General features: G+C 43.2%; 1 protein-coding gene across 2 annotated transcripts in view; it reads left to right on the plus strand.

Annotated features, from left to right (window-relative positions):
* The window catches only part of dlc1 (DLC1 Rho GTPase activating protein), a 95,049-nt gene extending 67,570 nt beyond the window's left edge, over positions 1–27,479 (plus strand). Inside the window, exons 1-14 of one of the 2 annotated variants that reach the window (XM_059337581.1) lie at positions 694–977; positions 8,314–8,385; positions 10,260–10,341; positions 12,263–12,326; positions 14,671–16,349; positions 17,233–17,412; positions 19,147–19,306; positions 20,378–20,585; positions 21,130–21,346; positions 21,798–21,912; positions 23,633–23,848; positions 25,069–25,286; positions 25,423–25,596; positions 25,944–27,479. In XM_059337581.1, coding sequence (XP_059193564.1) covers positions 965–977; positions 8,314–8,385; positions 10,260–10,341; positions 12,263–12,326; positions 14,671–16,349; positions 17,233–17,412; positions 19,147–19,306; positions 20,378–20,585; positions 21,130–21,346; positions 21,798–21,912; positions 23,633–23,848; positions 25,069–25,286; positions 25,423–25,596; positions 25,944–26,043 — 3,498 coding nt within the window. In that variant the 5' untranslated portion in view covers positions 694–964 and the 3' untranslated portion in view covers positions 26,044–27,479. Of the gene's footprint in view, positions 1–693; positions 978–8,313; positions 8,386–10,259; positions 10,342–12,262; positions 12,327–14,670; positions 16,350–17,232; positions 17,413–19,146; positions 19,307–20,377; positions 20,586–21,129; positions 21,347–21,797; positions 21,913–23,632; positions 23,849–25,068; positions 25,287–25,422; positions 25,597–25,943 lie in introns of those variants that run through there. The other variant, XM_059337575.1, reaches the window with a different exon arrangement.
* Positions 27,480–27,888: the final 409 nt, after the last annotated feature.

Below are 27,888 nucleotides of genomic sequence, written 5' to 3' on the forward strand. Positions count from 1 at the left end.
ATCCATGACTCAATGTGCTGTTATTGTTGGGTCAGCCTGTGCGTGGTGTCCGTGCGCCATGGACAGGACAGGACAGGACAGGGGCAGGGCCAAATGCATTACCATACCTGCAACAGTTCTCTATTCACTGCGCCACTTGCGCTTTTCAGACTAATCTCATCGTCACAAAAGAGCGTCTCCCAGTTGTCTCCAGTATTTTCTAATGATATGCAAACTGGGCACCAACCTCCGAGTCAATTGCTGCCTATTAGGGGAGGCGGCTGGGGCTCAGACGAGGCAGGAGCTGAAATGAATAGAGGGGAGTCCTGGGGAGTACAGTTAATCACTTTCGATTTTATACGGGTAGCGTTTGTTTAGGCATATATTGAAGAAATTTAAATTACTAAAAAATACAAAATATTACGATTTAGACAAGCGAAGAGACTAAGTACAGCCCAGGCATCAAAATAGATGATTTGGTGTCATAAACAGCGCGCTTTGACGCACTGTTTTGCCATAATATCGTAATAGCAATAAACTTCTCCACACATGATGTTCTGCTGAGGTCGTCCCGAGTGGATCCGTGTGTCCTCCAGCTCCTTATCAGGTGGGGAGCAGCGGAGCAGGAGGGGGGCGGAGCCACGGCAGAGTTGCCCATTCCTAAAGCTTGAATCACTCTACTCTCTCCATTCACATTCCTACTGGGGACCGCTTCATTCAGGGACTCGCAGTGTTGAAAAGGATTTGAAGAAATTGTGGAATTCTGTGTGTCGCAGCCTAAATCAAATTATAACCATGGATCTACTGTCTCGCGCAACGGTCATAGGACTTTTGCAACTGACTGTATAGTGAGTTTTTTCTTTACGCTGGATCTATCATGCGGGCTTCGTCCTAACAGTGGAGTAGACCTGACCGAGGGCAGTCACACTGCCGGGGCGCAGCCGGGAGTTTACTTTTATGCTGAGACTGGTCAAGACAATAAAACATGATATTAACACGTAAGTCAATTCCATATTCATTGTACTAAATACTTTATTAAAAGTTTTCTATTTAAAACAAAATGTGACCATGCATCCAAGCTGTTTCCTGTCTATCCAAGATATTTAACGTTATAACTCAACTGTAGGGATAAGGAGTGGTCCATTGTGGGCTTATTTTTTTAGTTACTTTTAAGATTTAAATCACTGAATGTTCACGTAAAATCGCTCTCTAAGTCGTCTTTACGGCGCGGCGCTGCGGGCTGTCAGATAAGAAATCTCCCCGCTTTGCGCATAACTCCGCGTCTCCAGTGTCCCCACTCCAGTTCACAACTAACTAAACACCCTCAGGTTTTCTTTTACCTGTAACTTTCCCCAAGTCACGCACGACCCTGTGAGGTTCCCTATCTTTAAGAAACATCTTTGCCCAAAATCTTTCCCCTCTTACGCACAAAGCCTGAGTCCAGGGGAGCTCCCAGCACTCACTCTTTGACGCTTTGAATTGGATTAAATGAAACTTATGTGGGGAAACGGGGTCGCGAACTGGAATGTTGAGCTTATAAATCTTGTTTTGCGTCTTTAAGGAATATCAGAAATGTATTGTACCAGCCCGCGACACTTCTGTCATTTCCCCAGTTTGTTTAACAGCCCGTGCCTTTTGCCAGCTTGCCTGCTGACCTTTTGCTAAGATTGGGGGAATTTGGGTTGGTGGATGTGTTGTGCTTGTATAAAAATCCCCCGTTCTCAGTCCTGTGCTGGCAGGCTCAACTTGATTTGTGGGCTTTTGGCCCTTTGTCTCAACTGTTTTAACTGTTGGTTCCAACACATGGCTCCTTATCAGCTACCTCAGGTCTGGAACAGATATGAGCACAGCAGGTTCAGTTGAGCCATATAACCATTAAGAACGTGCTCAGAGACACTCACAGACACCCAGTCATCACCATGAGAGGTGAATGAACACTGAACACTGTATGACACTGACAGCATACTCCTACCACTCTCTTAATGAGTGACTCTGTAACAGAAAGAAAAAAAAAATAGTAACCACTTTTTTTTAGTCCCACTCTTTCTCATACTTCATGTCTAAATGTTAAGTTTTGAAAGTGGTCAGGCATCAGCTTTTGTTCGCTCAAACTGAAAATATGGCGGCCATTTTTAATCACCTTACATTTTGAGTAATTAAGATAGTATGCAGTCATATGTTAAATTGTGAACATATGTAATAAAAGATCTATAGCAATAACTGAACAAACTCAGAACTCAACAGCATTTGTAACTTAATTATTATCAGTGAAAGTATCCAGCTTCAACACCTGGTACATAGAATACGAGTTAAGCCAACAATATTTAAAGATCAATGATACAAACATTTTTTTAAATGTATTTATTTTGGGGTCAATGGTTTGCTGTCCCTATTTTAATGCTAAAAAGTGGGTGCCACTGACAATAAAAAGCTAAAGAACTGGTTGCCAAGATTTATCAAAATGTTTGGCAACTTGGCAGTCATTACTGTCAAGCCCTGTGTCTCTTTATTTCTTTAATTAGAGATGGGACTAGATGGATTCACAGTTTAGTTGGTGGTTGTGTTGGGAGAAGAGCAAATGAAGGAAGCACACTTCATTGCATTCTTTGTGAAACAGGAAGTGAGCTGGGGCCTTATCTGAAAGATTTACATCCAGCTGGCACAGTGTTTGTTCAAGTCTCCGAGGAGACACATGTTCATTTCTGCCATTACCTTCCCTCTCTGCTGAAGGTATCAGGCTTTCCTGGGATCTGTTTATGAATGGATGGCTATCGAGGGGGGGCAGGTAGGCTGGGGAAAGCTTATCAGAGGTTTTGAATGTGCCTGGTCACCTGATCCATGGCTAGGGCCCTCCAATGTGAGCATAAATCTGTCATCAGGGAGCACAGGGGCCTTCGGGGTTAGCGCTGCGATGATCCATCTGGGCCAGCTGTGTGTTTGCATGCGTATGTGTCCGTGCATCCGTGCCCGTCCCTGTAACTGGAATGGACCATTGCTAGTAAATCTCATTATTCTTGTGTGTGTGTGTGTGTGTGTGTGTGTGTGTGTGTGTCAACGGGGCATAGCTTGAGGCCAGCCAGATGGCGATATTCCTGGCATGGTCTCACTTTGCTAACAGCCAGACCTTCTCAGCGAACGCCAGCTGTCTCAACCGTGGAATCACAAAACATGATACCCATCAGGAGGAAAATCTGTTATCACCCATCTTTGCATTCCAGTAGAGCACTGAAAGGAATTTTACACTGGTCACATTAAAAAAAAGCTGTTGTCTCCAGTTGTCCTGATGTATTAAACCGATTCAAGCTGTTAAGTACATCGAATTGGTCATGAAATGGTCTCACAGCATGTCAGAAACATGAAACACACTTCAAGTTCATGGACATCGGGAGTTTGTCCTTGTCACTGTTGGGGACAAACACTAGCAGCATCCAGGCTCCTGGCTTTGCTTGTTGTAGATTACTGCTGAGCCGCTGAGTCTGGCCTGGTTTATCACATCACCTGTCTAGACCCACTTTGCAGCTCCTTCAGAAATGAGCCACTCAGACCTGAAGTTGATAAGAACCCTCTGCCTGCCTTCTTGGTCGTTTTACAGTCGGCACTTTGAGACGCAGCGATGATCGGGTAAGTCCAGATAAGCCACCTCAATTCACAACAGTTGTTAGTCAAGCATTCTTCTTAATCTGCCAACTTCAAAGCCCCTGCCCCAGTCGTGATAACTGTATTCAGACTCTTGACCTCCAGTTTGCCATGTATGCAGCAGAGCCTTTGAGGTGGGGAGCAGCATCCTTTGTTTGCGAGCTGCTGACAAACTCCCACTGGAGCTGAGCATTCAGGCTCGGCCAAGCCAGATCCCGCTGCCTCCTGCGATGGAGGGGAACTTTGGCCGGCAATTGTGAGAATTTCCTGCCACAGGAAAGGAGAGAAGAGAAGGGGCGAGCAGAATTGGAATAAGCAGAGAGAGCAGAGGAGACGAGGGTGAGAGCAGGGAAAAGGAAAGCAAAGACTATGATGGATAATTTTAGAAGTCGATACCGCTGGGCAGCGAGTGAAGCTTAACCCTGACTGGCAGCTCACCAGTTCAGCTTTGGACAAATTCCAGGAGAAAATCCACTTGTCATCCATATGAAATCTCTATTAGCATCGGTTTGGCTCTTATTAGTCATGTTATCTGCTGATAATCGCTCTCATCTTTCGTTCCCACTGAGAGGAAGTGTGTCCCGCTTTGTTGTTTCTGCTCATTCACATCAGCCAGAAGTAATGTCCAGCTGAGAGGATTTGTCTGATTTCTGTCCACAAAGTAATACATTGGATTTAAACTGTCTAAATTATCCAAAATGTAATTTTTATCCTTTTGGGACTAGTTCAGTTTTAGCCACATATCCATCTGCCTCTCTGTCCCACCTGACGGACATGTTTCAGATATCCTGTGTGGCCTCCCTCAGCAGGACCACAACTTCTGGTCTCAGCTTCACATACTAACCTGTCCAGCTGTTTCTTTGTCCAGCTGTCTGACTCCAAGCCAACCAGGCCGCAACCAGAGATGGTGATAAGGTGACCAAACAGGAGAAAGACTGGGTTTAGCAGAAGGTCAGGAAATGACATGCTGCTGATCCCTTATGTTGCTCCTGTAGCTCCAGCCTGAAGTCACTGGGGTCAAAATGACAGAAGACTTTAAGTTCTTGTGGTCTAGTGTCTTTTTTGGAAGAACTACATTCATCTGAACTTGCTTCCATCCCAAACAGTTGTTACTACATATAAAAAAACAAAATCCAGACATAGCAAAGACTGTGTCCTGAATGTGCTGCTGCAGAAATTATACTTGTAACATAATTCAATGTCTCCTCATGAAGAGTTTGTTTGATATCTTATGACCATTGTATTTAATGCTGTAACGGTTGCCCAGTCCCTGTTTTAAAGATGTAACTGTTGGCAGTAAGAATAGAAAAAAATATCATGGTTGGGTTTAACTACTTCTTAACTTGCATTCTAAACCTAAAATAACAAATTTGGCTTTTGGTTTCACACAGGAGACACGGAAACTGGTCTTTTTGGTGAAAGTGTTTTTTGTCCCATCCTCCTTGGTTTGTGGACTTCCTTGCTCTTTATTGTACGTCACAATAATTGAGACCACTAGAGGTCCCTGCCGAACAGTAAACATCATTATAGATTGTAATAAGCTGCACCTCTTGTCTCAAAATGACGTGGGTTATAGACAAATTCTAGTACAGTACCTTTGTACGTATGAGTACAAACAGTGAGTGAGAACAGCATGCATGAATAGTTTGCCAGGACATGGAGTATTTTGAGTACTTTAGGGCTTGAAACTGAAGTGAAGTGTTTTTCAGTTTTCTATTTCAGTGTGACTTAACATTTCTCACAAGTATATTTGAGTCAAGTGCGTGCAGTTAGACATACATTTGTCCAGTGTGGCTTTGTAGCTGTCTTTAGCCATGAGGGCGCTTGGTAAGCACACAATCACCGGAGCCAGTGTTTGTCTTGGCTGACTCCCCGCCTATTATCTGGCCAGGAACAAACGAAGGCAGGGCCTTACAGCCGGGTGGTCGGCGGCCACTGCAGCGCCGCTCGGCTCTCTTCCTGTGAGGGAAGCAGGAAGAGGAAGTGAGGTAGTTCCCTGGCGAGGGCTAAGGAATTGGGGTGGACAGTGGAGGAACGTGAAAAAACCAAATACACCCTTGAAGCAAAGAGAACTGTGTAGGAGAGGGCGGGGTGTTGTAGGGTGACATTTTTATGAGCCTTGGATATTCTTGTAAACCTCTTTTATGGCTCCAACGTTTTTAGATTCCAGATACGTAAGACTGTATGTGTGTGCGGCTCTATTGTTATAGGTTGTTTGTGCCAGATGCCCCATGCCCCTGTCCACTTCCTGCAGCCAAACAAAAGATAGAAAAATATTCTTGCTTCACTCTCTGAATGAATAGAGACACAATGCGGCGCAGTGGCGAATATTATTCTGTTTTATCCATCTGCATGGTGAATACGGTTGTCATTATTTTGTTTCCAAGTCCACATTATGTCACTGTAAAGTAGATTTGACACACATTCTAGCCCAATGGGGTGTGTCACTGGATAGCTTCCCTCCAAAGGCACTTAATGGATCCCATAGCCTTCTTTTCGGGGTTTGGGGGTGGAAAGCTAACCACGTGTTTGTATGTCTAATTTGCATTTCAATAGCTTTACTGTCTTTTGAGTGGTTTGTCTTTAAACATGAGGTCGCTCTTTGCAAACACACACAGACTCGCATGTGCACACAATCACACACAGATACACAAGCAAACACAAGAATCTCGAGCTCCATGCAGTGCTTGCTTTCAACAATGTTGGTATAATTACCCCTTGGTTTGTTGGTACGTTCCTCTGGGTTCACTACGCTCCAAAAATACTAGGCTCCACACACCCACCAGACACACGGCTTCTGAGACAGTTCACATCCACAAGGAAAAATAGAGCTCGTCTGTCAAATAAGTCAGTGTTAAAACATAGTTGCTAATGTGTTATTTGACACTTGTGCTGGTGTCACAGAGGTTACTCCAGGAGTGCTGGCCCCTGTAGTGGCAGAGGGGAGACCCTGTCTTGGTCGTGTCACACCTTGTTGTTAGTGGGTTTGTCTGCCGTCTAGGCTTGTTGTTGGTATGCAAATGCTCGTATACAGTTGAGCCCAGACCCTTTGCAGCAGTAGTCTTCTTCTGACCTATCTGTCTGTCTGACAGTACTTTATGATCTCCTTTCTTTTGTCCAAGTCAGGTCAATTCCTGCGTGTTAACGTCTCACTTTGTTGACATTATCTATCGCACATTTTATCTTTGCATTATCTCTGAAGCTCTCCACAGAAATACTGAAATGTCTTCAGCCTCTCTTCAGGCACAGTCTGTTTTCATTTTACTCTCCTGTTCTTGGGCTTGAGCTAAAAAAAAATCTAACAATTCCTTGGTGTAATTTAGCCTCGAAATGAGGTGGAACTGCTGGCGTTTCAAAGATAAAATAAACTACTCTACATGTCTTTACCGGTGGTTACTATTAGCTCAGTCACGCTCAGCCAAACATAGCACCCCTACTAAAAGTGTAAAGGGCATCACTATAATGTCTAAATGCAAGAACTGAATGAATAGAAATGTAAACTTTGAACCCTCTCGCCTGAATTTCTGACATACAGTTCTCACATTTATAACGGGATTATCACATGTTTAGCTTTCATGTTCTGATGTCTTTCTACATGTTGTCACTTTCATCCATGGTGTACCAGTGTCTTTTCCTGTCTTTGTTCTACTGGTTTTGTTTACAAGTTTTTCTCAAGGTTGTGCTACATTTGTCCTCGCTGTCAGTCCTCTAAAGGGGACATTGTAAAGTCAGCTCCTTCAAGCCTGGAGACATGTTTCTGTCTATCTTCCTTCTACAAACTGCTGGCTGTGGGGGTGATGCAGCAATTGAGGAGGCTGGGGTTTGGGCAGCCATTTGGCATATGTCGACTAAAGGGCTTTCACAGATAATTGGGAGACATCACCATGGCTCCTCTAACACAGTGGACCTCAACGTTCAGTTGGTACTTAGCACAACAAGCTCAAATGTCACACTTTGTGTTTAAAGAGAGTTATGGAAGAGGTTGTCTGGCTGTATTGGAGCAGTGTTGTGAACATGTTCAACTTAAGTAATGGCATTGATGGACACTTGAGAAATGTGCATCTGATGTGTATGTAAAACCTTTACTTCATGCATCTTAATCAACAAAATAATTAAAATATTCCATAGTAGCTGCATTCACAAGATGCCATATGTTGAAAAAACAGACCCAAAAAACAAGCAAAGGCATTTTAGAACACTAAAATATCATATAATGGCACATTTATATCCATCGATCGAGTGTGTCCTTTGGGAAAAGACTCTTAACAGACGTTATAGATCTCTGTGTGAACCACAAATACCACTGCCTCACCTGGATAAGGAGCTTAAGTGGCACACACTTGGCGTGTCAGGGGGTTAACACAATTTGCACGAATGATGCTTTGAGCTTTAGCTTTAGAAGCATGTGAGAGGAGAGTGACTGGGCGTGAGATAGCTAATAAGGTCAAGGGGTTCACATTTGATAAGCTGCTAGCATGTTGGAGTGCTCAGTTCCACTGTTTTTTTCTCACTTTGAATTGTTGACAGGATAGCCTTTTTCCAAATTATGTTTCAGTTGATGCATAAGTGGCAATTAAAGGCATTTTTGTGAGAGGATCTCATGATTAACATTGATTATATTTTCTTTTCAGGTGGGTTGAAGTGTCTCCCACAGAACCTAACATGCCTTTGTTTTCTTCTACTATTTCTCCTCTGCAGAGATCGAAGCCAAAGAGGCGTGTACCTGGCTCCGAGCAGCAGGGTTCCCACAGTACGCCCAGCTTTATGAAGGTAAGGACCCCTGTGAGACATCCCCGCCCTCTCCTCATGTGGCAATAATTCAAGATTCGAGAACTAAATGGTCTTAATACAATGGATATTACTTTATGAATTGTATAAAGATTACACCCATATTTACAAAGAGATCACGAAATATTCAGTTGTAAGAAGTACAGAATGTAATCAATATCAGTATAAAATGTAGGCAGTATTTGACCTATTTTACTTCTATTGATAAAATAAGACACACATAATTGATACTAAAGCTACAGTTACGTATACTGGGAATTGTGGCATAATCAGACAGATTTTTCTATGGATGTTGTTGTGAGGAGTGAGGGTTTTGTTTTTTTAAAGGCTGCTATTTTACAACACCGATGTCTGCAAAAATATAGATCTGATAAAATTAAATTGAGATCACATGAAGGTAGAACCTTTTTCACTTTTTCCTGTGAATAACAGTAGTAGTCATACAACCAAATTGTGATAGTGACACACACAACTTTGGTAATTTGCAACTGTTGTCCTTTGTCAAGCGCACAAAAACCAACATGCACACTTGCGTCTGTGCAGCACACATACCACGCACAGCCGAACATTCCTGAGGAGTAAGGGGTGTGTTTTTCCTTAGCACCAGTGTTTTGCTGTGCCTGTGCAGGAAAAGCCACACAAACCATAGAACACTATTTTCCAAACATTAACTATAATTTACCCTACCGAGTATCTCTTTGAGGACCAAAGGTCTTTCTTACCTTGTTAAAATAAACCCAAAACACGTCTTCTGTACCCTCTAAAGTTACTCATACAATGACATGTGGCTGAGAAAGAATGCTTTTCCCGACCCTTGAGTTTTAAATACACGCTCGCCGAAATACATCAAACATTCTCTACACTCCATTTAGCTACTCCAACGATATTATGGCATGCCATGGGCATACCAGTTGCCCTTATGTAACTAAAGGACGATGACAGCAGAACCAAGCTGCCATTGTCAACGGGTCATTGCTTGTTGCTACTTAACCGTGAAAGGTTTCCTATTTAAACGGAAAGCTCATTGTGTTTCTGCACAGGTGATGAGACTGTTTTTATATATGCACAAACACAAAAGTGCAAACCACAATCAATCGCCGTGCAGATTTTTGCACCCTGTCTTGCAGCCGTCTCCAAACATGCAGGAATTTAGGCCGATGCATGACACATTTTTCCTTCCCTTGTATCCGTGGGACAATTTCTATTGTCTGTGCTGTCAAGACTATTGCCCCACTAAAGATAAGCAGACTGATAGGCCAGATTCAGTACAGTAGGCTAAAGGTGCTAGCCTCCCTTGAACAGCTTTTTTCTTATCAACACCACCCCCGGGGGTTTAGATGCAAAGATTCCCATTTTGGGTTGGGCCAACACATTCCAGAGGACATCTTAAAGCCCATCCATCCACCCCTCTACCAGACTGCTTAAATATTCTTTATGATTTAAGGCACACCTTAACTGTGTGCCATTACCATTGCCCCAACTCAGCGAATGAGTGATCCTGTTAATGAGGTAGACTAGGGAGAAAGAAGGAAGTGGGACCTCTGAGCAGCAGTGGAGTACCTATTGTCATTCTTCAATCAATCCCCTGTTTTCTCCCTCTGTGCTCCACATCCCCCCTGCCTGCCGGGTCTGAAAGCTGCAGCTGTGTTTGTTTGGTCGGCTAAGACGCTACTTCCTCTTTTAGCTTTTCATCAAGGCTGTATGGGGGGGCGAGAAGGTGGGACGGAAGGCCCCGGTGGGTGTTTGAGTGGGTGGGTGTTTTTGAGGCTAGGGGTTATATCTTTAGTCTTATCTGAACACATTGATCCAATCAGCGGCAGTGAGATGGCCACACTAATCAGACTCTCTCTCTTTAGACGCCCAGTTTCCCATCGACATCTCTTCAGTCACCAGAGACCATGACTTCCTCGATCGGGATGCTATTGAGGCTCTCTGCAGGTGAGATTACAAGTCATACTGGACCTTTCATACATCTTTTTCTCTTTCTTTTGATGTTACGCGCCATTCTTCTCCTTCTCCAATCTCCCCCAAACGAAACCATGAGGGCATGACTCGAAAAGGAGGCTTTGGAAAGTTGCCCGTGAGATGAAAGAATGACACGATAACCACATTGGAGCTATGCACTGTACCTTTCCCTCTCTCAAGTTTTGCTTCTATGACCATATCTCACTCTTTCGTTTCTCAGATAGTGTTTACTGGATTTTGAATCATTCTGGCAAGCACATATCTTACTCCTACGTTTTGCTGCTGGATGCTACAGTCACGCAGTGTTCACTACAGTCAATCTGTCTTTTCATCTTGTAATTTTTAGACCACCCCTTTTCTTCAATTTCTTGTTTATTTGGTACATTTGTTTGGACAATTATAATGATAACAACAATAAGAGTTTAATTTAAGAGCTGATATCTAGCTATTTTCCATGTTTTTTTTTAAATAACCAAAATCATTATAAAGAAAACCATGGAAAATATCAGCTCCTAAATTAAGCTCTTATGAGCTATTTTTGTTGTTGTCATTATATTTGTCCAAACAAATGTACCTTAAGTTGTACCAGGCATTAAAATGAACAATACATTGAAGAAAACAAGGGTGGTCTAATCATTTTTTCGATGACTGTATAACACTGTATGATTTGCTACCAGCAATTGGGGAATAAATGTTTTTTAAAGCTTTGTTTGTATGAAGTTTCACACATCTTCATATATGTGAGAGGGCTAAATAGCATTGAGTATCACTGGAAAGGAGTGGATTTGCATCCTACCGTGCAATATTGATTAGCATATGAGGAGGAGGTTAATGGCTCTTTAATGAAGTCGCCTCCTTCATCAAATTCCGAATCTCAGTAATAAACCACAGCAGGTGTCCCTCCATACATCTGGAAGCTATCATCTCAATGTCTCCTCTCTTGGCAGCCTTTCACTCCCCCCCTCCCTCCCCACAACCCCAACTATCCCCCAGTTCCCATCCCTTCATCTCTCCATTGTTACATGATCTGCTCTAAGAGCTCTCTAGAGGGGTGGACCCCACCACCACCACCCTCCCACTCCCCTTCTCCAGGTGGCTGGGAGGATAAGCTTTCTGTCCCCTCCCCAAGTTTTCGTCACCACTCCAGCAGATTTCATTCTCCCCTCTCTCTCTCTCTCTTTTCTGCCTCCCTCTCATTCTCTTCCCGCTCATGTGGAGATTATCCTTCAGCAGCTCATTAGCCAGCCGGAGTACACCAAAGTCCCCCCTTCTGTCTTTCTTTTCCCCTCTGCTGTTTTTCATCCTGTTTCATCCTTTCTTCCATCATACACCCTCCTGGTGATGAGTGGTTTGTATTTTAGGAAAATATCAGGCAGTTGGAATTTTTTACAGGTCCCATATGGTAAAAAGTGAATTTTTCCATATCCCGTTTTGATAATAAAGCAGTTTTAGGTGGCATATAAATCCTGTGAAAATATGAAAAGAAATGTAGACAGCCTTCTTTCAGAAACTGCATTTAAATGAGGTGTCAGGACTTCTGTAAGATTGTGGTGTCACCACTATAATATATGTAGGTAGAAAGTGCTGTTACAGTTATTCTCTGGCTGCAATGATGGTGCAAAGACACTCAGAGCACAGATCTGGAAGACCAATCAGAGCAGACTGGGCTTTTTCTGCAGGGGGGTTTAAAGAAGCAGGCACTAAAATGCTTAAACTTTATTGACAGAGGATGAATACAGATATATTCAGCAAATGAATGTGTTTTTGGAACATTAAAATATGGAAACATGTTCTTGCAGAAACCTAAAATTACAAGTATTAATCTGAAAATTGGAGATAGGTCCCCCTTAACTCCCACTTTAAATGTAACCAATGTTGCATGTTTTCTTTGCAGGAGACTGAACACCCTCAACAAGTGTGCTCTCATGAGACTGGAGATATCCCCGCAAAGGAAAAGAGTAAGTGCACACATTTTTAACTCCACGCCTTTCTGAAAAGCCCCTTTGCAAGTCTCCTCAACCACAATTGCTTTCCCTCACCTCAACCATCAGTTCAGTCTTGGCCACAGGGCGAAGCTGTGTTTTCTCTCATCTTGTTTAATGAGAAGGCACCTGTTGGGTTTATTTCTATATCAAGTAGGCTGTGAGGGACCCTAGGGGGAAGGAGGATAGCTTTAATGTCTAAATGAAGGGGTTGAATTGACCAGGACCTCCCCCTACTCAAGGCATGCTCCCCTTCTTTCTCAAATACTTCCTCATACTTCAGGCTCACCTTAAAAGGAATCAGTATGCTTCTTTTGTGGCACTCTTGTAGAACGAACCATCACACATATTCTTTGCGTGATCTTGCTGGTGATTGAGTACATTATGGTATGTTTTAAAGTAGCTTTAAAGATAAATTTAACTCCTTCAAACACCACATTCTTAGATTTCACTTTCAAGGAAACAAGGCCTCCTGGAAGAAAGGAGGATTATTCTGTGCTTATCACAGTTTGCGTGTTTCACGTAAACTAGTCTAGTCAGACTTACACTGTGACTTTGTGACAAGAATTGCTCCCTTTGATACAAATCAACCTAAATTCCCAAACGGCCTTAAGTGGTACATAGTAACATCCTTGTTCTGTGTGTGGTGGTATTCATTAGGATGACCCTTTCTGTGTCACCTTTCATTTCAGGAGTCAACAAGAGTAGAGGAGTCAAAGAGGTTATTTGCCATCTTTGTGGGATGACAACCCCCCCTCAGACAGCTTAGGAATGCATTGATCTCCTCGTGTCTTAACATTCCCCCTCTCTTAAATCTCCATCTCCTGTTCCTAGTTGTTGGTTGGTTTGTTCTTTCTGTCTGTCCAATTGTTATAATAAATAGTTTTCATTCTGCGGACTCCTTGTGACGTTCAAAGCTCTCACCTTTGCAGTGAGATGGTTTGATGGTTTGAGGATAAGATATCTCCAGAATGTTGATAAATGGTTGATGCTCTGTTGGCCAATCACCGCTCTCTATGCAGCTATCACACATTCCAAACAACATAACTTTAGAAAAAAAAAGCCACAAAGGAATCCGAAAATGTCACGAAAGTCTGTATTGTCCCCTTTAAAATCATTGACTTTGATTTTAAAAATGTACGAAGCAGGGCTAGATCAGTCTTTATTCTTTGTCTTGTTTTAATTTTAAATGACATCATGTTTCCACTGCAAAACATATTCAATAATGATGCCTGTATGTGGAGCCCATGTGAGCAGTGAAAAAGAACACTGGCACTCAACTAGTGGAACATGGATTTTGTGGATTTGATCATTTTTCTACTGGAATTTTTTGTTCTAAACTGCTAATTTCCTGGCACCTTTTTAAAGAAAAGGGTTTCTGAGCTTAAAAACCTCTCAAGTGAATTGCTTTCTAAACCTTTTTGTGTTTCGCTGAGTTCAGATTATAGATAAGGCTCGAGAAAGGTGAGAGGAAGGAGGTGGTTATATTGTGGCGTGTGCTTAGGTTTTATTAGCTCTGGTCCTCCACTGTGATTGGGAACTGGGAAGAAAGTCTCTTTTGGATTCTCCCAGCTTGCCTTGTGTGTAAGAGGGTGTATATCTCTGTCATGGGTAAGGAATAAGACAGTAGCAGTGTTTCAGTGACGCTGCATATGCACAGACAGAGGGGATAAAGACTGTAGGGGGGAGCGACCCCAGTCTAGCCGGCTGCTCTGTGAGCTATGGGGGTCATAATGGAATTTCCTGAACTCCCTCCAGGGCCTGAGATAGATTAACCAAACTGGGGGAGGTGTGTGCATTTTGGGAAGGTGCATGTGCATTATACGTGTAACCCAGTCATGGTCACTTGTGTCCAGGAAATAAGGAAGTGGCTGAATACTGGCTAACCATGGTTATCATTGCTTTAGCAGGTCGTAACAACAGCCCCTCAGTTCAAAATGATGTTATATCGAATCATTGTCTTATTATATTATAGGCATGGGATATCTCCTACATGAAGAATTCCTTGTGAGATGTTTTAATGTAAAGGTTCTTGTGTAGCGAAGGCTCTAGTGTATATTTAGTATACTTTACAATTAGATAGATACATGGGAGCAGAATGTGAATGCACACAAAGCAGAGTGCAAGTGCAACAATTATACAATAAATTCCATAACTTCAAAAAGTTTCCTGGACCAAGGTGAGGAATGTTGGAAAAGAAATTGAAAACGTAGCGGTGTCTAATGTCCTCTAACTGTTCCTCTCCCTCCCTCTTCTTTTTCCATCTCTTCTTTCTGTTTCTTTCTCCCTGTCCCTTATCCCCTCCTTCTCCCCTATCCAGAGCGAGGACTCCGATGAGGACGAGCCTTGTGCCATCAGTGGCCGTTGGACCTTCCAGAGGGACAGCAAGCGCTGGTCCCGAATGGAGGAGCTGGAGGTTTTTTCCTCGTTGTCCACAGATGCCGCTCCAACCCAGTTCCCTAAGGACCAAGTGTGCCAGAAAGGCAAGCTCGCCCTGCGTGAAGCTAACAGTTCAGAGAGTGTGCTGACCGACCTCAGCGAGCAGCCTGAAGTGGGCTCCATCCACAGCAGCGGGAGTGGAGGAAGAGGAGAGGAGAAGAGCCATGCCGCCACCTTGACAAATGAGGCTGTACCTGCTGGTGCCACTCGCGCCAGCTCTGTAGCTAGCATGTGCTCCTCCTCGGGAACAGGCGGGTCAGGATGCGCTAATGAGGACTCTCTGTCTGATGGGATGCCCCCGTCACCACTGGAGACGCTCGGACAGTTCACCTTTGATGTGAAAACAGGAATGGGAGGTCTAGGAGGAAGTCTGGACAGAGGAGGTGGCAGCGGCAAGAGCACACGCTCAAGAGCTAAGAGCTTCCTCAAGAGGATGGAGAGTCTGCGGCTGCGCAGCGGCACCTCCTCCAAGAGAAAGAAGAAGGGGAGCACCAGTGGGGGGAAGATAGAAATCAGCGGTCCTGTCATCAAAGAAGGTCTGGATGATGACAAGCTGCGGAGGCTCAACTGTGTGGACATCTCCAGTATCAACCTCAACCAGAACCTCAATCACCACCGCAATCCCACTCAGACTATGACACTTAACCGGAATCGCTCTGTATCCTACTCCACTCAGACAAGCAATGGCAGCACTGGAAGTACTGGGAGCAGCCAGTCAGAGGCGAGCAGCGGAAGCGCAGTGAGCACGCCGAGCCCAGTGACACGGGCTCGCAGCCACAGCACAGCAGCAGGCTCCAGTAAGAGAGGAGGGATGTATTTAGAGGGTTTTGATCCCTTCAGCATTCCCCAACAAGCTTCAGATCGACAGCCAACACCCCCACCCAAGTCTGCTCCACCCATCCCCTGCCAAGCCAGCAATGGGATGACAGTTGATGAGCAGAACCGCAGGAACAACTGCAGCGTTCGAGACAACAGCAGGCAAGCAGAAGAAGAAGAAGAGGAGGAGGAGGGAGATGAGGGCATGATTTTCTTCTACTTACCAGAAGGTCACAAGCCAGGAACGTTCCCCAAAGCCCTGCGAGACGGGAGTTCACGCAACAACAATGGGAATGATAACGGGAACTCAGTGATCCTCAGGGGGCGGCCGAGTCGACACCAGCGCCGCTGCTCTTCAGGCTCCGTTGACAGCCGGCTCAGTTTTTATGATAACGTGCCCCACACTGAGAGGGAGGAGGACGGAGAGGAAGAAGACGGGGATGAAAACAAACTGGAGCAAGTGCTACAGCATGTCAGCGGCCTACAGCGGTTTGTTAACGCCTGGTCAGAGGCTGTGGCCGGAGAAGAAGATGAAGAAGAGGAGGACGAAGAGGAAGAAGGAGACTCAGATTCAGCACTGGACTCGGCCTCCCCGTGCCCATCCTCTCCTCTGCAGAACAGGCTGGAGGAGACGGAGAACGGAAGTGACCAAGACAGCACAGGAAACCCGCTGGGAGAGGGAGAGGAAGTGATGAGAGAGAGAAGAGATTCTGGTGTCGGGGCATCTCTAACCAGAACCAGCAGGTCAGTCAGTCTAAATTCTCTTCTTATTGTGTGTTCACACTGGATGCGAAGCAAATTTTTCATGCGGGATAGCTACATATAAAGTCAATGCAAAGAGTTAAGTAGACATAGAACTTCTCACTGTACAAATATATGATATACAGCATACTTTTGAGCTGCTTATTAATTAAATCACTGCAATATCTGCTTATTTTGAGTTCACGCTGCTGTAGTAATGCCTGATGCATGATGCCGTTTGGTTTACCAACATAAAATTATTTTTAAAAACCCTGTATTTTCTGTAGAAAAAAGTTCCTATTTTGTATAACTTTTGTTACATTTTGCTGTTTGAGCCGATCCTTTAACATAGGAAACTAATTCAAACAAACAGGCTCATGCTTTTAGTCATCTTGTGTAAAACTCCTGCCAAACATTACCTAAGAGCATGGAAAGCTCAGGGACAACAAAACAATTGAAAGACAAACACTGGGGCACCAACAAGAAAAGTTTTCCATAGAAAGTGACAGCAAAGGATAAAGTAGGGGACACGCTGAGACTTCTCTCCTTACGTAATGATGCTGGATACTCAGGAATGCAGCTTGGTCTCCATGGGGACCGTTGTGGTTCCTTTAGGATTTCACAGGCAGAATTACATTTGGGGGACGTACGAGTCTTTACGCTTTAAGACAGTCTCTCCTGATTGATGTGTACATAAATCCCCTTTATCCCTTAACTGATCACTTGGCACAGAAGGCTACTAATACTGTGTGTGGCTTTGTGTTATTTTCTAAGTGTATGTGTACACAAAAGCATGAAGCAGAATTACTTATTTACTTAAACCGCTCTTTTTTAATCATTCCTCACATCTCAATCCTCTCCTTCTCTTTCCCTGTATGTGCTCCAGACCACAGAAACTTCGCTGGCCGAGCTTCCAGAACTCCCATCGGCCCAGCCTGGCCTCCGCCCAGCTCCAGATTAGCTGCCAGTCTGTGCTCCAGATGAATCTGCTCCAGAAGCTCTCCCTGCTGCAGCTCACTGCTCTGCTGGAGAGACACACCCCGACAAACAAACACGGCTTCAGCTGGTGAGTGGACTGGAGGAAATGCTTGTGTAAGAGACACATGGAGCACTGAGCAGAAGGGCATTTCCTGTGGCGATTGTTCGACACACACACTGATATTATAAAGCTTGTTTTTCACCCAAAAACCCTTCTGCGTCTGGCTAATTGTTCCTCGTAAGCGATGCCTTCACATTCATCCAGCCAGCCATCCGACTGCTACCCCTCCATCCCACCCGTCTCCCAATCCCCTCCATCTGCAGGTTGCTGTATAGTGTGGTGACGGCTGTCCACAGAGGTTGGGTTTCACATTCTTTTCCCAGGCCCGTAATTGCTGGGAAGGGGTGTACATTGTCTTTTTCTCAACGGGGCAATCATGGCAGTTCACACGCATGGTGTTACGAGAGCTGGAGGCTGGAAAGGTCTGTCGTCAACAATTGCCCCTCCACCACTACCCACATCATATCCCACATATGCTGATCATGATTAGCAAGTGGCATCTAATATCCTCCTTGTAGCTGCATTTGCTTAAAGATTTTTACACTGTACTTCTTTTCTTTTTGTCCATATCTTTGCATTTTGCTCTTTTTTTTCTAAAAGATAAAAACTCAAGACACCTCCATTAGAGAGGTTATTTGCAGGGTTGGGAGTAACAGAGTACAAGCAAAAGAATTGCGTATTTGAAACGCATATGAGAAAATATCTTCCGCTAAAGTTACAGTTTAAATTTGAAGTATTCTGTATAAAGTTACTGTCTTTAAAATGGATTACTTGAAGGGATTGCTTTACTACTTCCACAAAAGTTTATTTTTGCTTTAGTTGTCTGTTTGTCAGTAACCCTAAAAATTACAGTTTTTTTTAACAAAAAACAAGCTCCATGACAAAAATAAAGTGATAAATCGCCACTTGCCCTGCTTCTTCTACCCGAGGGCTTTCTTGGACAGGAATAGAAGGCATTACGACAGTCTTATGACAGGCTGGGGCTCACTGAAAGACAGAGGCCACTTGTTGGCCGCTGGAGGTCCGTACATGTTCAGAATTCCGGGCCGTGATCATAATATACTCCTTTTCCATTTTTCCCAAACTGTGGTTCTGAGAAGCACATTGAGTCTTGTGAACGGCCGCTAAAACAAAGACGAGCTTGTACCGAGTCACGCATTGCATCTCTGTGCTAAACATACTCACACCCATGCAGATGAACACACAGCCTGGATCTGTGCATTCTTGTGAAACGGTCAGAGTCGCACGTTTGGACTCTAGGGTTTGTGGTTATAGACTTGGTTGTCACTTGCACACACAGACACACAGTGAGACAGACACTTTGTGCGGATGTATAAAGCAGTGGGATCCTCCCCTTTTGACACCCCTCTCATAAACCTGGAGACAGGCATCTATAGCCGCGTGGTTTCCTCCTTGCATACACATAAAACACATAAACACACACACACATTTTGGTAGCCAGGCTAGCTCTAGCGATGTGATCTAGTCTTGGATGGTTTTACATTAAATCTGAACTACAGTTATTTAAAGCATGTGTGATGAAACCATCATTGGGTTTTTTCCATTGCAAAGCTGTCAAACCAGAATTATTGTAAGATGTGTTGATTACAAAGTAGGTTCTTTATATAAGACCTAGTTAAAGCAAAGGCATGTCATAACTTTGTTGACCTGTTGTTTTTTATCACTGAATTTGTATCAAAATTCACGTCAATATGTAGCAGATATTTAAGAGTTTTCTTTTCCTGTGTGTGTATTTTGCAGGGCTGTGCCAAAGTTTATGAAGCGGATCAAGGTGCGTGACTACAAAGACAGGAATGTGTTCGGTGTGCCACTACAAGTCATCGTCCAGCGGACAGGCCAGCCCCTCCCCCAGGGGATTCAGCAGGCCATGCGCTATTTACGCAGCCAGTGTCTCGACCAGGTAACATAAAATACGCAAATAAACACACATATATGCTCAGAGGTATATATAAACATGTACATATACTGTAATTGCAGTGTACATATAACGCCAAAGTTCCTGCCAGACTGTCGTTTAGCTTTAAGTACGGCCTTTAGTTTACACAGTTACACACAGAAAAGGCTTCTTCTTTAAGGGGCTGGAGTTACATAATATTTCAATTTAAGACATCTGCAATCAGTGAAATATTCATCCATGATTTTTTTTTCACTGGTTGTTACATAAGATGCAGCAAAGATTAAGTGAATCGGAAAAAAAGCCTGATACCCACTTAGTCAGTGTGTGTATATACAGTTTCTCTCTCTCCCCCTTTTTCTCCTTCTCTGTCACACATACGCTGAAGCGTGGAGGTCTGGAGAGAGTCAAAGTATGCAGCTGTTAAGTCACCTGTGTCTCTCTGTTTAATCCAGAGACATTATGACAGATTTACATTAGTGTGTGTGTGTGTGTGTGTGTGTGTGTGTGTATTCATAAAGGAAAGAAAGGGGGGCATAAGGGGAAAATAGCTAATAACGGAGGGCAAAACAGAAAACAGAGTGATGGTGTTCTTTTCAAAGCCGGACAAGGCGCCTCTGTTTGGAAGTGGTGAAAGCTCATGGAAAATATTCAGGCTGGACAAGCCAAAGGCCTTTTTCTATTTTCCTCCCCAACATTGCCATTTCATACGGCCTTAAAAGGCCGCTGATGAGGTCCTTCACAACATTCAGTACAAGAATGCCGACAGCGTGTCATGGGAGCTTCTAGTAAATACAGTCAACAGGATCTACTGTGATGTAACCGTATTGACTGTAAGCTCTGGATTTGGGGATCAGTCAGAATATTATTTTTCAACGATAACAGTCTGTGGCTTTAAAGGATGTTTTTCATATGCGCTTTTGGGACCTGAATCATTTTGATACGCCTTAATGATAGGATCAAACACTGTACTCTGAGACTAAGAGAGGAATTATAGTTCAAAGCTGACTTTATCAGATTTCTGTGTACGTCTGATGATGTAACTCTTTCTCTCTGTGTCCCTCACTTTTTCTCCAGGTTGGTCTGTTCAGAAAATCAGGCGTAAAGTCTCGCATCCAAGCTCTTCGTCAGATGAACGAGGCGAGCGGCGCAGACGGGGGAGGCGTCAACTATGAGGGCCAATCGGCATATGACGTCGCAGACATGCTGAAGCAGTACTTTAGAGACTTGCCAGAACCTCTGCTCACCAGCAAACTGTCTGAGACCTTCCTGCAGATTTATCAGTGTAAGGATACACTCACATTCAAAGTATAAACAAAATCCTGTCGAGACAATACATTCCTTCAGTTCACATTCACAGCCGCACAGTGTATTGTTTTAGAGCTGTAGATGTTTGCCTGCCATGAAGCAAGAAAATTGTGTAACCGTAAAAAGAAAACAAAGAAGATGAGTGCAGGAAATACCTGTGGGATGAGGTGATAAATGTGATTGGTTCATCCTTCTGTGGCTCATTGCTAATATGGACATCCCCTCAAGTCCTCTATGATTGCAATGGCTGCATTAGGAACTGTTTATATAAGGGGAAACAGAACCAGTCCTGCACATGAAGCATGAAGCATACAGTGTACACACACATGCAGGCTTATATAACACACTTAGGTCCACACAGATCCCATCATAGCTCAATCTTGGCAGGCAAACACAAACTCCTTCCTAAGTTAACCAGCGGACTCAAAGATGACATAATGTCGCATGCCAGTGGTTATTAGTCATTTCTTTTCATATAATATTAAAGGACGAGCCATGACATTCTCCCTCTTCCTCTCCAGACATGCCTAAAGAGCTCCGTCTGCAGGCAGCGCGTGCTGCCGTGCTGCTGCTGCCCGACGAGAACCGCGAGGCGCTGCGGACGCTGCTCTGTCTGCTCAGCGACGTGACGGCCAGCGTGTCCGAGAACCAGATGACTCCCACCAACTTGGCTGTTTGTCTCGCCCCTTCCCTCTTCCACCTCAACACCCTGCGCCGCAAGGAGAGCTCCTCCCCAAGGTGTGTGTCCTCAAGTCCCTCTAGGCTGCCGTAATCAGCTAATTGTAATTATATCATTGCCTTTATTTTGATTGCCACAACTGACACAGTTATTGTATTAGCAGCTTATATAACATGCAATATGCTGTTCATTCTCAAAACAGGAAAGTGTCAATCTAAAGAAACAAAAGAACAGGATACTGTAGATGGAGGAGAGAGAAGAAAAAGGGAGAGAGGAGAGGAAGCGAGAGAGACAGAGGAAATAGCAAGGTTACATAAACATCTTTATCTAATAAAAAAACATATTTTGTTTAGCCAGAAGAGGTTTCATCAGGTGTCTAATGTAAAACAGTTTTTTTTTTTCTTCCCTCAACCCCCGGAGCTTCCTCCACCATCTCCCACACCCACTGTCTCCATGATAGATTCTGTTACTAATCTTGTCGTCCTCTTTTGCCCTCTGTCTTGGTCTAAGGGTGATGAACAGAAAGCAGACACTGGGAAAGCCGGACCAGAGAGACCTGAATGAAAACCTGGCTGCTACTCACGGCCTGGCACACATGATTCAGGAGTGCAGCAAACTCTTCCGGGTCAGTACTTAACAACACTCTCATGAACAAGGTCTTTTTGTTTGAGATTTTTACTATATACAAAATACAAACATAATACAGACAATAACTACCTGGTCACCACCCCACCCTCCCACCCACCAGACCTATACCACTAAATCAAAGATAGTCATTTTATGTACTTGTTGATAAAGTGAGTCACGTAAACAAATATAGCAGAGACAGAGAAAATACATGTGACAATACAAGTAAGGGGTTCACATGTATTACAGGGTTATATTTTCTGCTTCCTTTTAATCCACAAAAGCCAAGAGCCAACAGACCCTTGGAGAGAGTATCTCATTTTTTCTAGCTTTAGACGTCTCTCTTATCCAGTGGATGAATGCTCACTTTTAAAGTTAAAGTTCGTACAGTAATTAAAAGCTTAAAGGGGAAAGTTCACAAAATTAAACAATGTATATTTATACTTTTACCTGTAGTTCAGTTTGTCAATCTAGACTGTTTTGGTGTGAGTTGCCGAGTGTTGTGGTGTTAAAATGGGCATAAAATGATTTTTTTTTAAACTGCACTGCCCTTCCATAAATCATGATCCTTTTATTCAAGATAATCCACAGACTTTTCTAAGAGCAGTTTCACATAGGAACTATTTTCTTTCTAGTATAGTGCCACCCAGTTCCATTATATATAAGAGAGAAGGCAGACATCTACGTAACAAAAAACAATCTAAATTGATAAAAAAAGAGGAAAAAAAAGTATTTTTTATTATGGGGTGGACTGTCCCTTTAAGAGGTCACATTCAAAGATAAAGTCAAAGATAAAGTCAGATTGCTTTACTGACTGTGATATCAGTGACAACCTGCCACTTAAGTGGATGAAGGTGTGTTTGCTGACAGAATAATGTCACCTCCAGCTAACTGTACCGTGTCATTGCCAAATACCTCGTGTCCCCGTGTTTGCCCCGTAAACAAACATAGTCCCAGTTACATAACTCAGTGATCCAATTCATGCTGTCATTTGGTCAAACAATGTTATGATTACATAAAGTAAATGTGCCAACCGCCCTTCTGTTTCAAATGCCCCTGTTGGGCAGAACTGGACTTAACTTCCCGTCTCTGCTCATATAAACCAAACTCAAGCATGAACTCAAGTCCCAAAACCCACAAATCCACCCCATCCAGTGTGGTTCTGTGCCTCCACAAGGAGAGCACTTGAATGGATAAACAGGAAATAATCAGCAAATTACACTATTACTAATCCAATTTCAATCCCACTCAGCCTAAAATGCCGCTCTGCCCAGTGCGGTCCTCTCTGACATGTCACGGCCAAAGCTAAGAGGCTGCACACTGTGGGTCATTAGTGTTGAGTTAATTAGATTGCTTCCTGGCTTCCTGTCATGGTCACATCACACAGCGAGTAAACCCAATTACCTCCCAAATTATTTTCTTTTAATTGGATCTTTATTTGCTTGTGGAGGCTCATAAAAGAAGGATGACCTATGAAATATCTGACTGTAATTCGCCTCCATTTAAACAAGCATTTACTAAATCTAATGAAAATCCTTTTCTTAGACGGTAATATTGTTAGTGTTCAATTAAACCTGAAAGATGACACGCACAAACAGACAGAGAGAGAAAAGGAAAGAGTGGTGTGTTTCCATCTTTAAACATTATTCTAATGTTAATTTAGAATTTGTTGAAAGATAAGACTGGGCCCTCATTGTCCTCCTCCTCTTTTCCCACAGATCCCAGAGGAGATGAATCGCTGCAGGAACTCCTATGTGGAGCAGGCGCTGCTGCCACGCCGGCTGGAGGACCTCACAGAGGAAGAGGCCGGGCAGGGTGGTTACAGGGCCTGTCTCCAGGACAGCCTGGACGCCCTCCTCAAAGACGCCAAGGACAAGTTTAAAGGTTACGACAGCTGCTCCACACCCGAGCACGCCGAGCTGGCCTGTAGGAAGGTAAGCCCATTTGTGATGACATTTCTTACACATTATGTTCAGTCCTTATGGCTGTTTGCTTGCGGCAGACGGATTCACGGAAGATGGATTATCATCTGCCAATCCATCTTTAGTGTGTAAACAAGCCACCATTCACAAAGCATGCAGTGTCTTTTCAACTATCTGTGCTTCCTGTCTTCTCTTTTCCTCTCTGCGTCTGCCTCTCCCTCTCTCCTGCACCTCTAAATGTCGAGTGGAAAACCAGCAGTTAGGGTTTCCTGTATAGAAACACATCCGTGTGAAACCGGCCTGGCCCTTGGCTTCTCATTCCCATCCCAGTACTGGACTCCGTCCCAGAATGACATCAGCTTGACACAGACACACACACACACACACACACACAAACATACACAACCTCACAATTATCCCAGGCCTACATTTCCTGTGTCTCGTGTGCTAGGGCGCTGTATGAGGTTATCTTTTCTGCAGTTTGAGAGTCACAAGGCGCAGAGTGTTCTTTATCATCTGACGGTAGAACGGAGCAGCTGACTTGGCTGAAAGGCATCGGGAGGGTTTGAAACAGCCTGGCTGTTGTGCATTAAATGATGGCTGGAATAGCACTGCTAATTTCTGTAAATATGACTGATGAGATTAGAGACAAAAATCATGATTGTGATCCCAAGTATTTAACATCTAATACTGTGACAGATTAAGATCAAATTTATCTTGTTATTCACTTAGCCATGACGACTGTTAATGATGATCACAATACACTTATTTGGAGATAAATAATTACAGTAATTACATTAAAGGTCCCATATCATAAAGAATAAGATTTATTTTTAGATTCTAAAAAAGGCCTAGGTGTGGAAGAATTAAAATGCTCAGTACACAGAGAAATTCACAGATCCTCTATTCAAAGGTATGTATTCAAACAAGCAAGCTGTCACATATATAGGTAGAAAGTGCCACTACAGTGAGTCATTCCCCGGCTGCAATGATGGTGCAGAGACAAAGAGTGCAGATGCAGAAGTCTCTGAAACATTGACTAATCAGAGCAGACTTGGCTTTGCAGGAGGCGGTGAGGCGCAGACATTTTTTGCAGATCATTCCAAATTTCTCTCCACTTTAATTTCCTGTCCTCTCTCTGCTGTCATGTAAAAGCAAAATATTATACCAATATATAACATTCAAACAAAAAACTGCATGTTAAGTTTTTGTTTTTTTCATGTGTTTTTCAGGTGCATGATGGCTTTCCTCTGCGACTGTGGAAGGTGACCGTGGAGGTGCCTGCAAGTCCTGAGGAGGTTCTGACCCGAGTGCTGCGGGAGCAGGGCTACTGGGACGAGGACCTGCTCGAGAGCCGGGTGGTGGAGACCCTGGATGAGAGGACGGAGGTCTACCAGTATGTCAGGAACACCATGGCTCCACATCCCACCAGAGACCACGTAGTGCTCAGGTAGAAATTAGCCCATTTTCCTTTTCTTTTCCTCCCTGTCTGTCTCACTTCTCTCTGGCTTCAATGTTTGTTTTCCAATGTTCTGCTCTGATTTAATGTTGTAATTTAATCCAAACTCTCTCTCCCTCTCTACCAGAACTTGGCTAACAGACCTGCCAAAGGGAGCGTGTGCACTTGTGTGCACATCTGTGGAGCATGAAGGCGCACCTGTTGTAGGCGTTCGGGCCAATGTCCTCACCTCACGCTACTTCATCGAGCCCTGTGGAACCAACAAATCCAGACTCACACATATTTCCAGGAACGACTGCAGGTGAGTAAATGACTGACAGGAGCAAAGAAAAACGGGGGTTCAGTTCAACGGAAACTTGAAAAATGACCATCTGAATATCAATGACTCTCCTCATGTTTCTTGAGTTCTTAATAAAGACGTTTTTCTCACTTGCCTCCACGCTGAATGAAGAATCTAAATATGCAGCCCCCTTTTACTTCAATTCATTAAGAAATTTCTATCCGTTTTTGGATGCTCTTGGACTCAGTTTATATACAAATGGTCATTTTCGGGGTGAAGTACTCATTTTATCCTAGTTTTGTGGTCATTTAGTGTATTTTAGCTGTTGGCGCATTGATCTGACAACATGTGTGTTTAATTTTTTTCAGGGGTCGTTTCCCAGAGTGGTACAATAAACTGTATGGACACTTGTGCGCTGCTGAGGTGGCGCGGATACGTGACTCATTCACCGTGCCCATGGACAAATGAGAAATCTGTTTGCAATTTGGGCAACAACAGACTCAACAGACCATAATTTGGATCCAACAGAGGACTCAGAATGACTCATTCCACCCATTCCAACAGAGAGGTCCAGGCCTCTTAACACTCACATCTAAAAGACGGATCCTGGATTGAAGGACTTTTCTTGCTCTGATTTTGTTACAACGTACTGATGTTATTGTATAAAGCTGTTCTGTCGGGGCTCTCAGTGTGCTGCCAAAAAGACTCGTGGCATACAAACATTTATCTGGGCCAAAGGACATGATGTCGCTGATACAGGATGTTAGACTTTATCCAAAGGGTGCTATTGCTTCTGAGAAGCAAAGGGGGTTGAGTGAGTGAGTGTGTGTGCATGAGTGTTCAAAACAGCAAACGGTTAATAACTACATATTCCTCACACTGGTTTCCAGTGGCAGCATAACGTGTACATACAGTATTCTGTTCACAGTAATGGTTTGTGTGTCTTGTGTTACCTCTGTCCCTTTTCTGTTACAGCAGGAGGAATAATAGACAATATTATGGTCAGCTGATTGATGAATTCATGGGTGAGGAAAGATGTGAATGTGCTGGTTATATGCAGAGTGAGAAGAGACAATAGACGGGATTTAGTGCGATGCGTAGAGAGTTTAAGTGTTTCAGTAGAGGAAGGCAAACAGATAACAGTCGGTGGCTGGCTCACCAAAAACAGAAGGAACGATCAAAGAAAAATGGCCTCATTTACTAATAAAACAAATAGGTGTCTCCTCTTTTTTTTGTAGAAGATACATGGGTGGTATAAGCTAGTAACAAGGTATAAGGAACTGAGACAGAATGACAGAATGTTGCATATTTCACAGGATCACACCAACAAAGCTAGACCAACAGATCCAACATAATGGACCAAATTAAGAAAAAAGCTAAAACAAGTAGATTTCCCATATTTAGCTTTTCCTCCCCTTAAAAAATGTTAGAGATAGAGCACAGTCAATTCACTTGTATACGTTTAAAAAAAAACAAAGTATTCCTTTCACAATAATTTTCATGTACAACGCAATGTTCTAACTTGCAACAGAAACCTCTGGCCATGAGAGATGAGAAGTAAACAGAGAAAAAATGGTCCTTTTATAAAGGTGGAGATTTTACAGGTTTTACTGTAAAGAAGAGGGCAGATTGAATGTTTGTGTGATTTCAAAGGAAGGAAAGCAATCTTAGTGTAAGCTTCTTTCTCTGTGCTGTCTCGTCAGTGTTTAAAAAGAAGTAAGAGATTTAGGTCCTCGTAACCTTCTTGATTCGTAACACTCACGCTTCAATCTGAGGGCGCGTATTTGTCTTGTTGAGTTGTATGATTAATTCGCTAAGCCATTGTTCATATCGTACCTTTTAACTGTGTCCCCGCCAAATAATAACGCATGACAATTACAGTTAATTTAAAACAAATATATTTATACCTCAGATATATGTTTGTTTTGTATCATACCATTTTATTTTATTTTATTGTAAATGTTAAGCTTTGTGTTACAGAAATGAACAAATGTTTTATCTTTTTTATTAATATTATTTCTGTACAGGTTAATCAAAGTGCACTATTAAATGTATTAAAATAAAAAAAAATGTTTAATTTGTCTTTATTTGCACCAATGTTTGAAGATTTAATTTGCAAAAACTGATACAAGTTATTCTTAAAATGGTCACACCAACATTTTTGAATTTTTTTCCCCCTAATTGCACCATAAAAAAGACGATTTATGGAAAAAATAAAAACAGGGTTTGTACATTTTTTTTAAATGCTTCTTTTGACTGTTTTCAAGGTTAAGAATATTCTTGAACTTGAATATATCCCTTGAATCACTAAAT

The sequence above is a fragment of the Centropristis striata genome, chromosome 1 (assembly GCF_030273125.1).
Source record: "Centropristis striata isolate RG_2023a ecotype Rhode Island chromosome 1, C.striata_1.0, whole genome shotgun sequence".
Classification (NCBI taxonomy): domain Eukaryota; kingdom Metazoa; phylum Chordata; class Actinopteri; order Perciformes; family Serranidae; genus Centropristis; species Centropristis striata.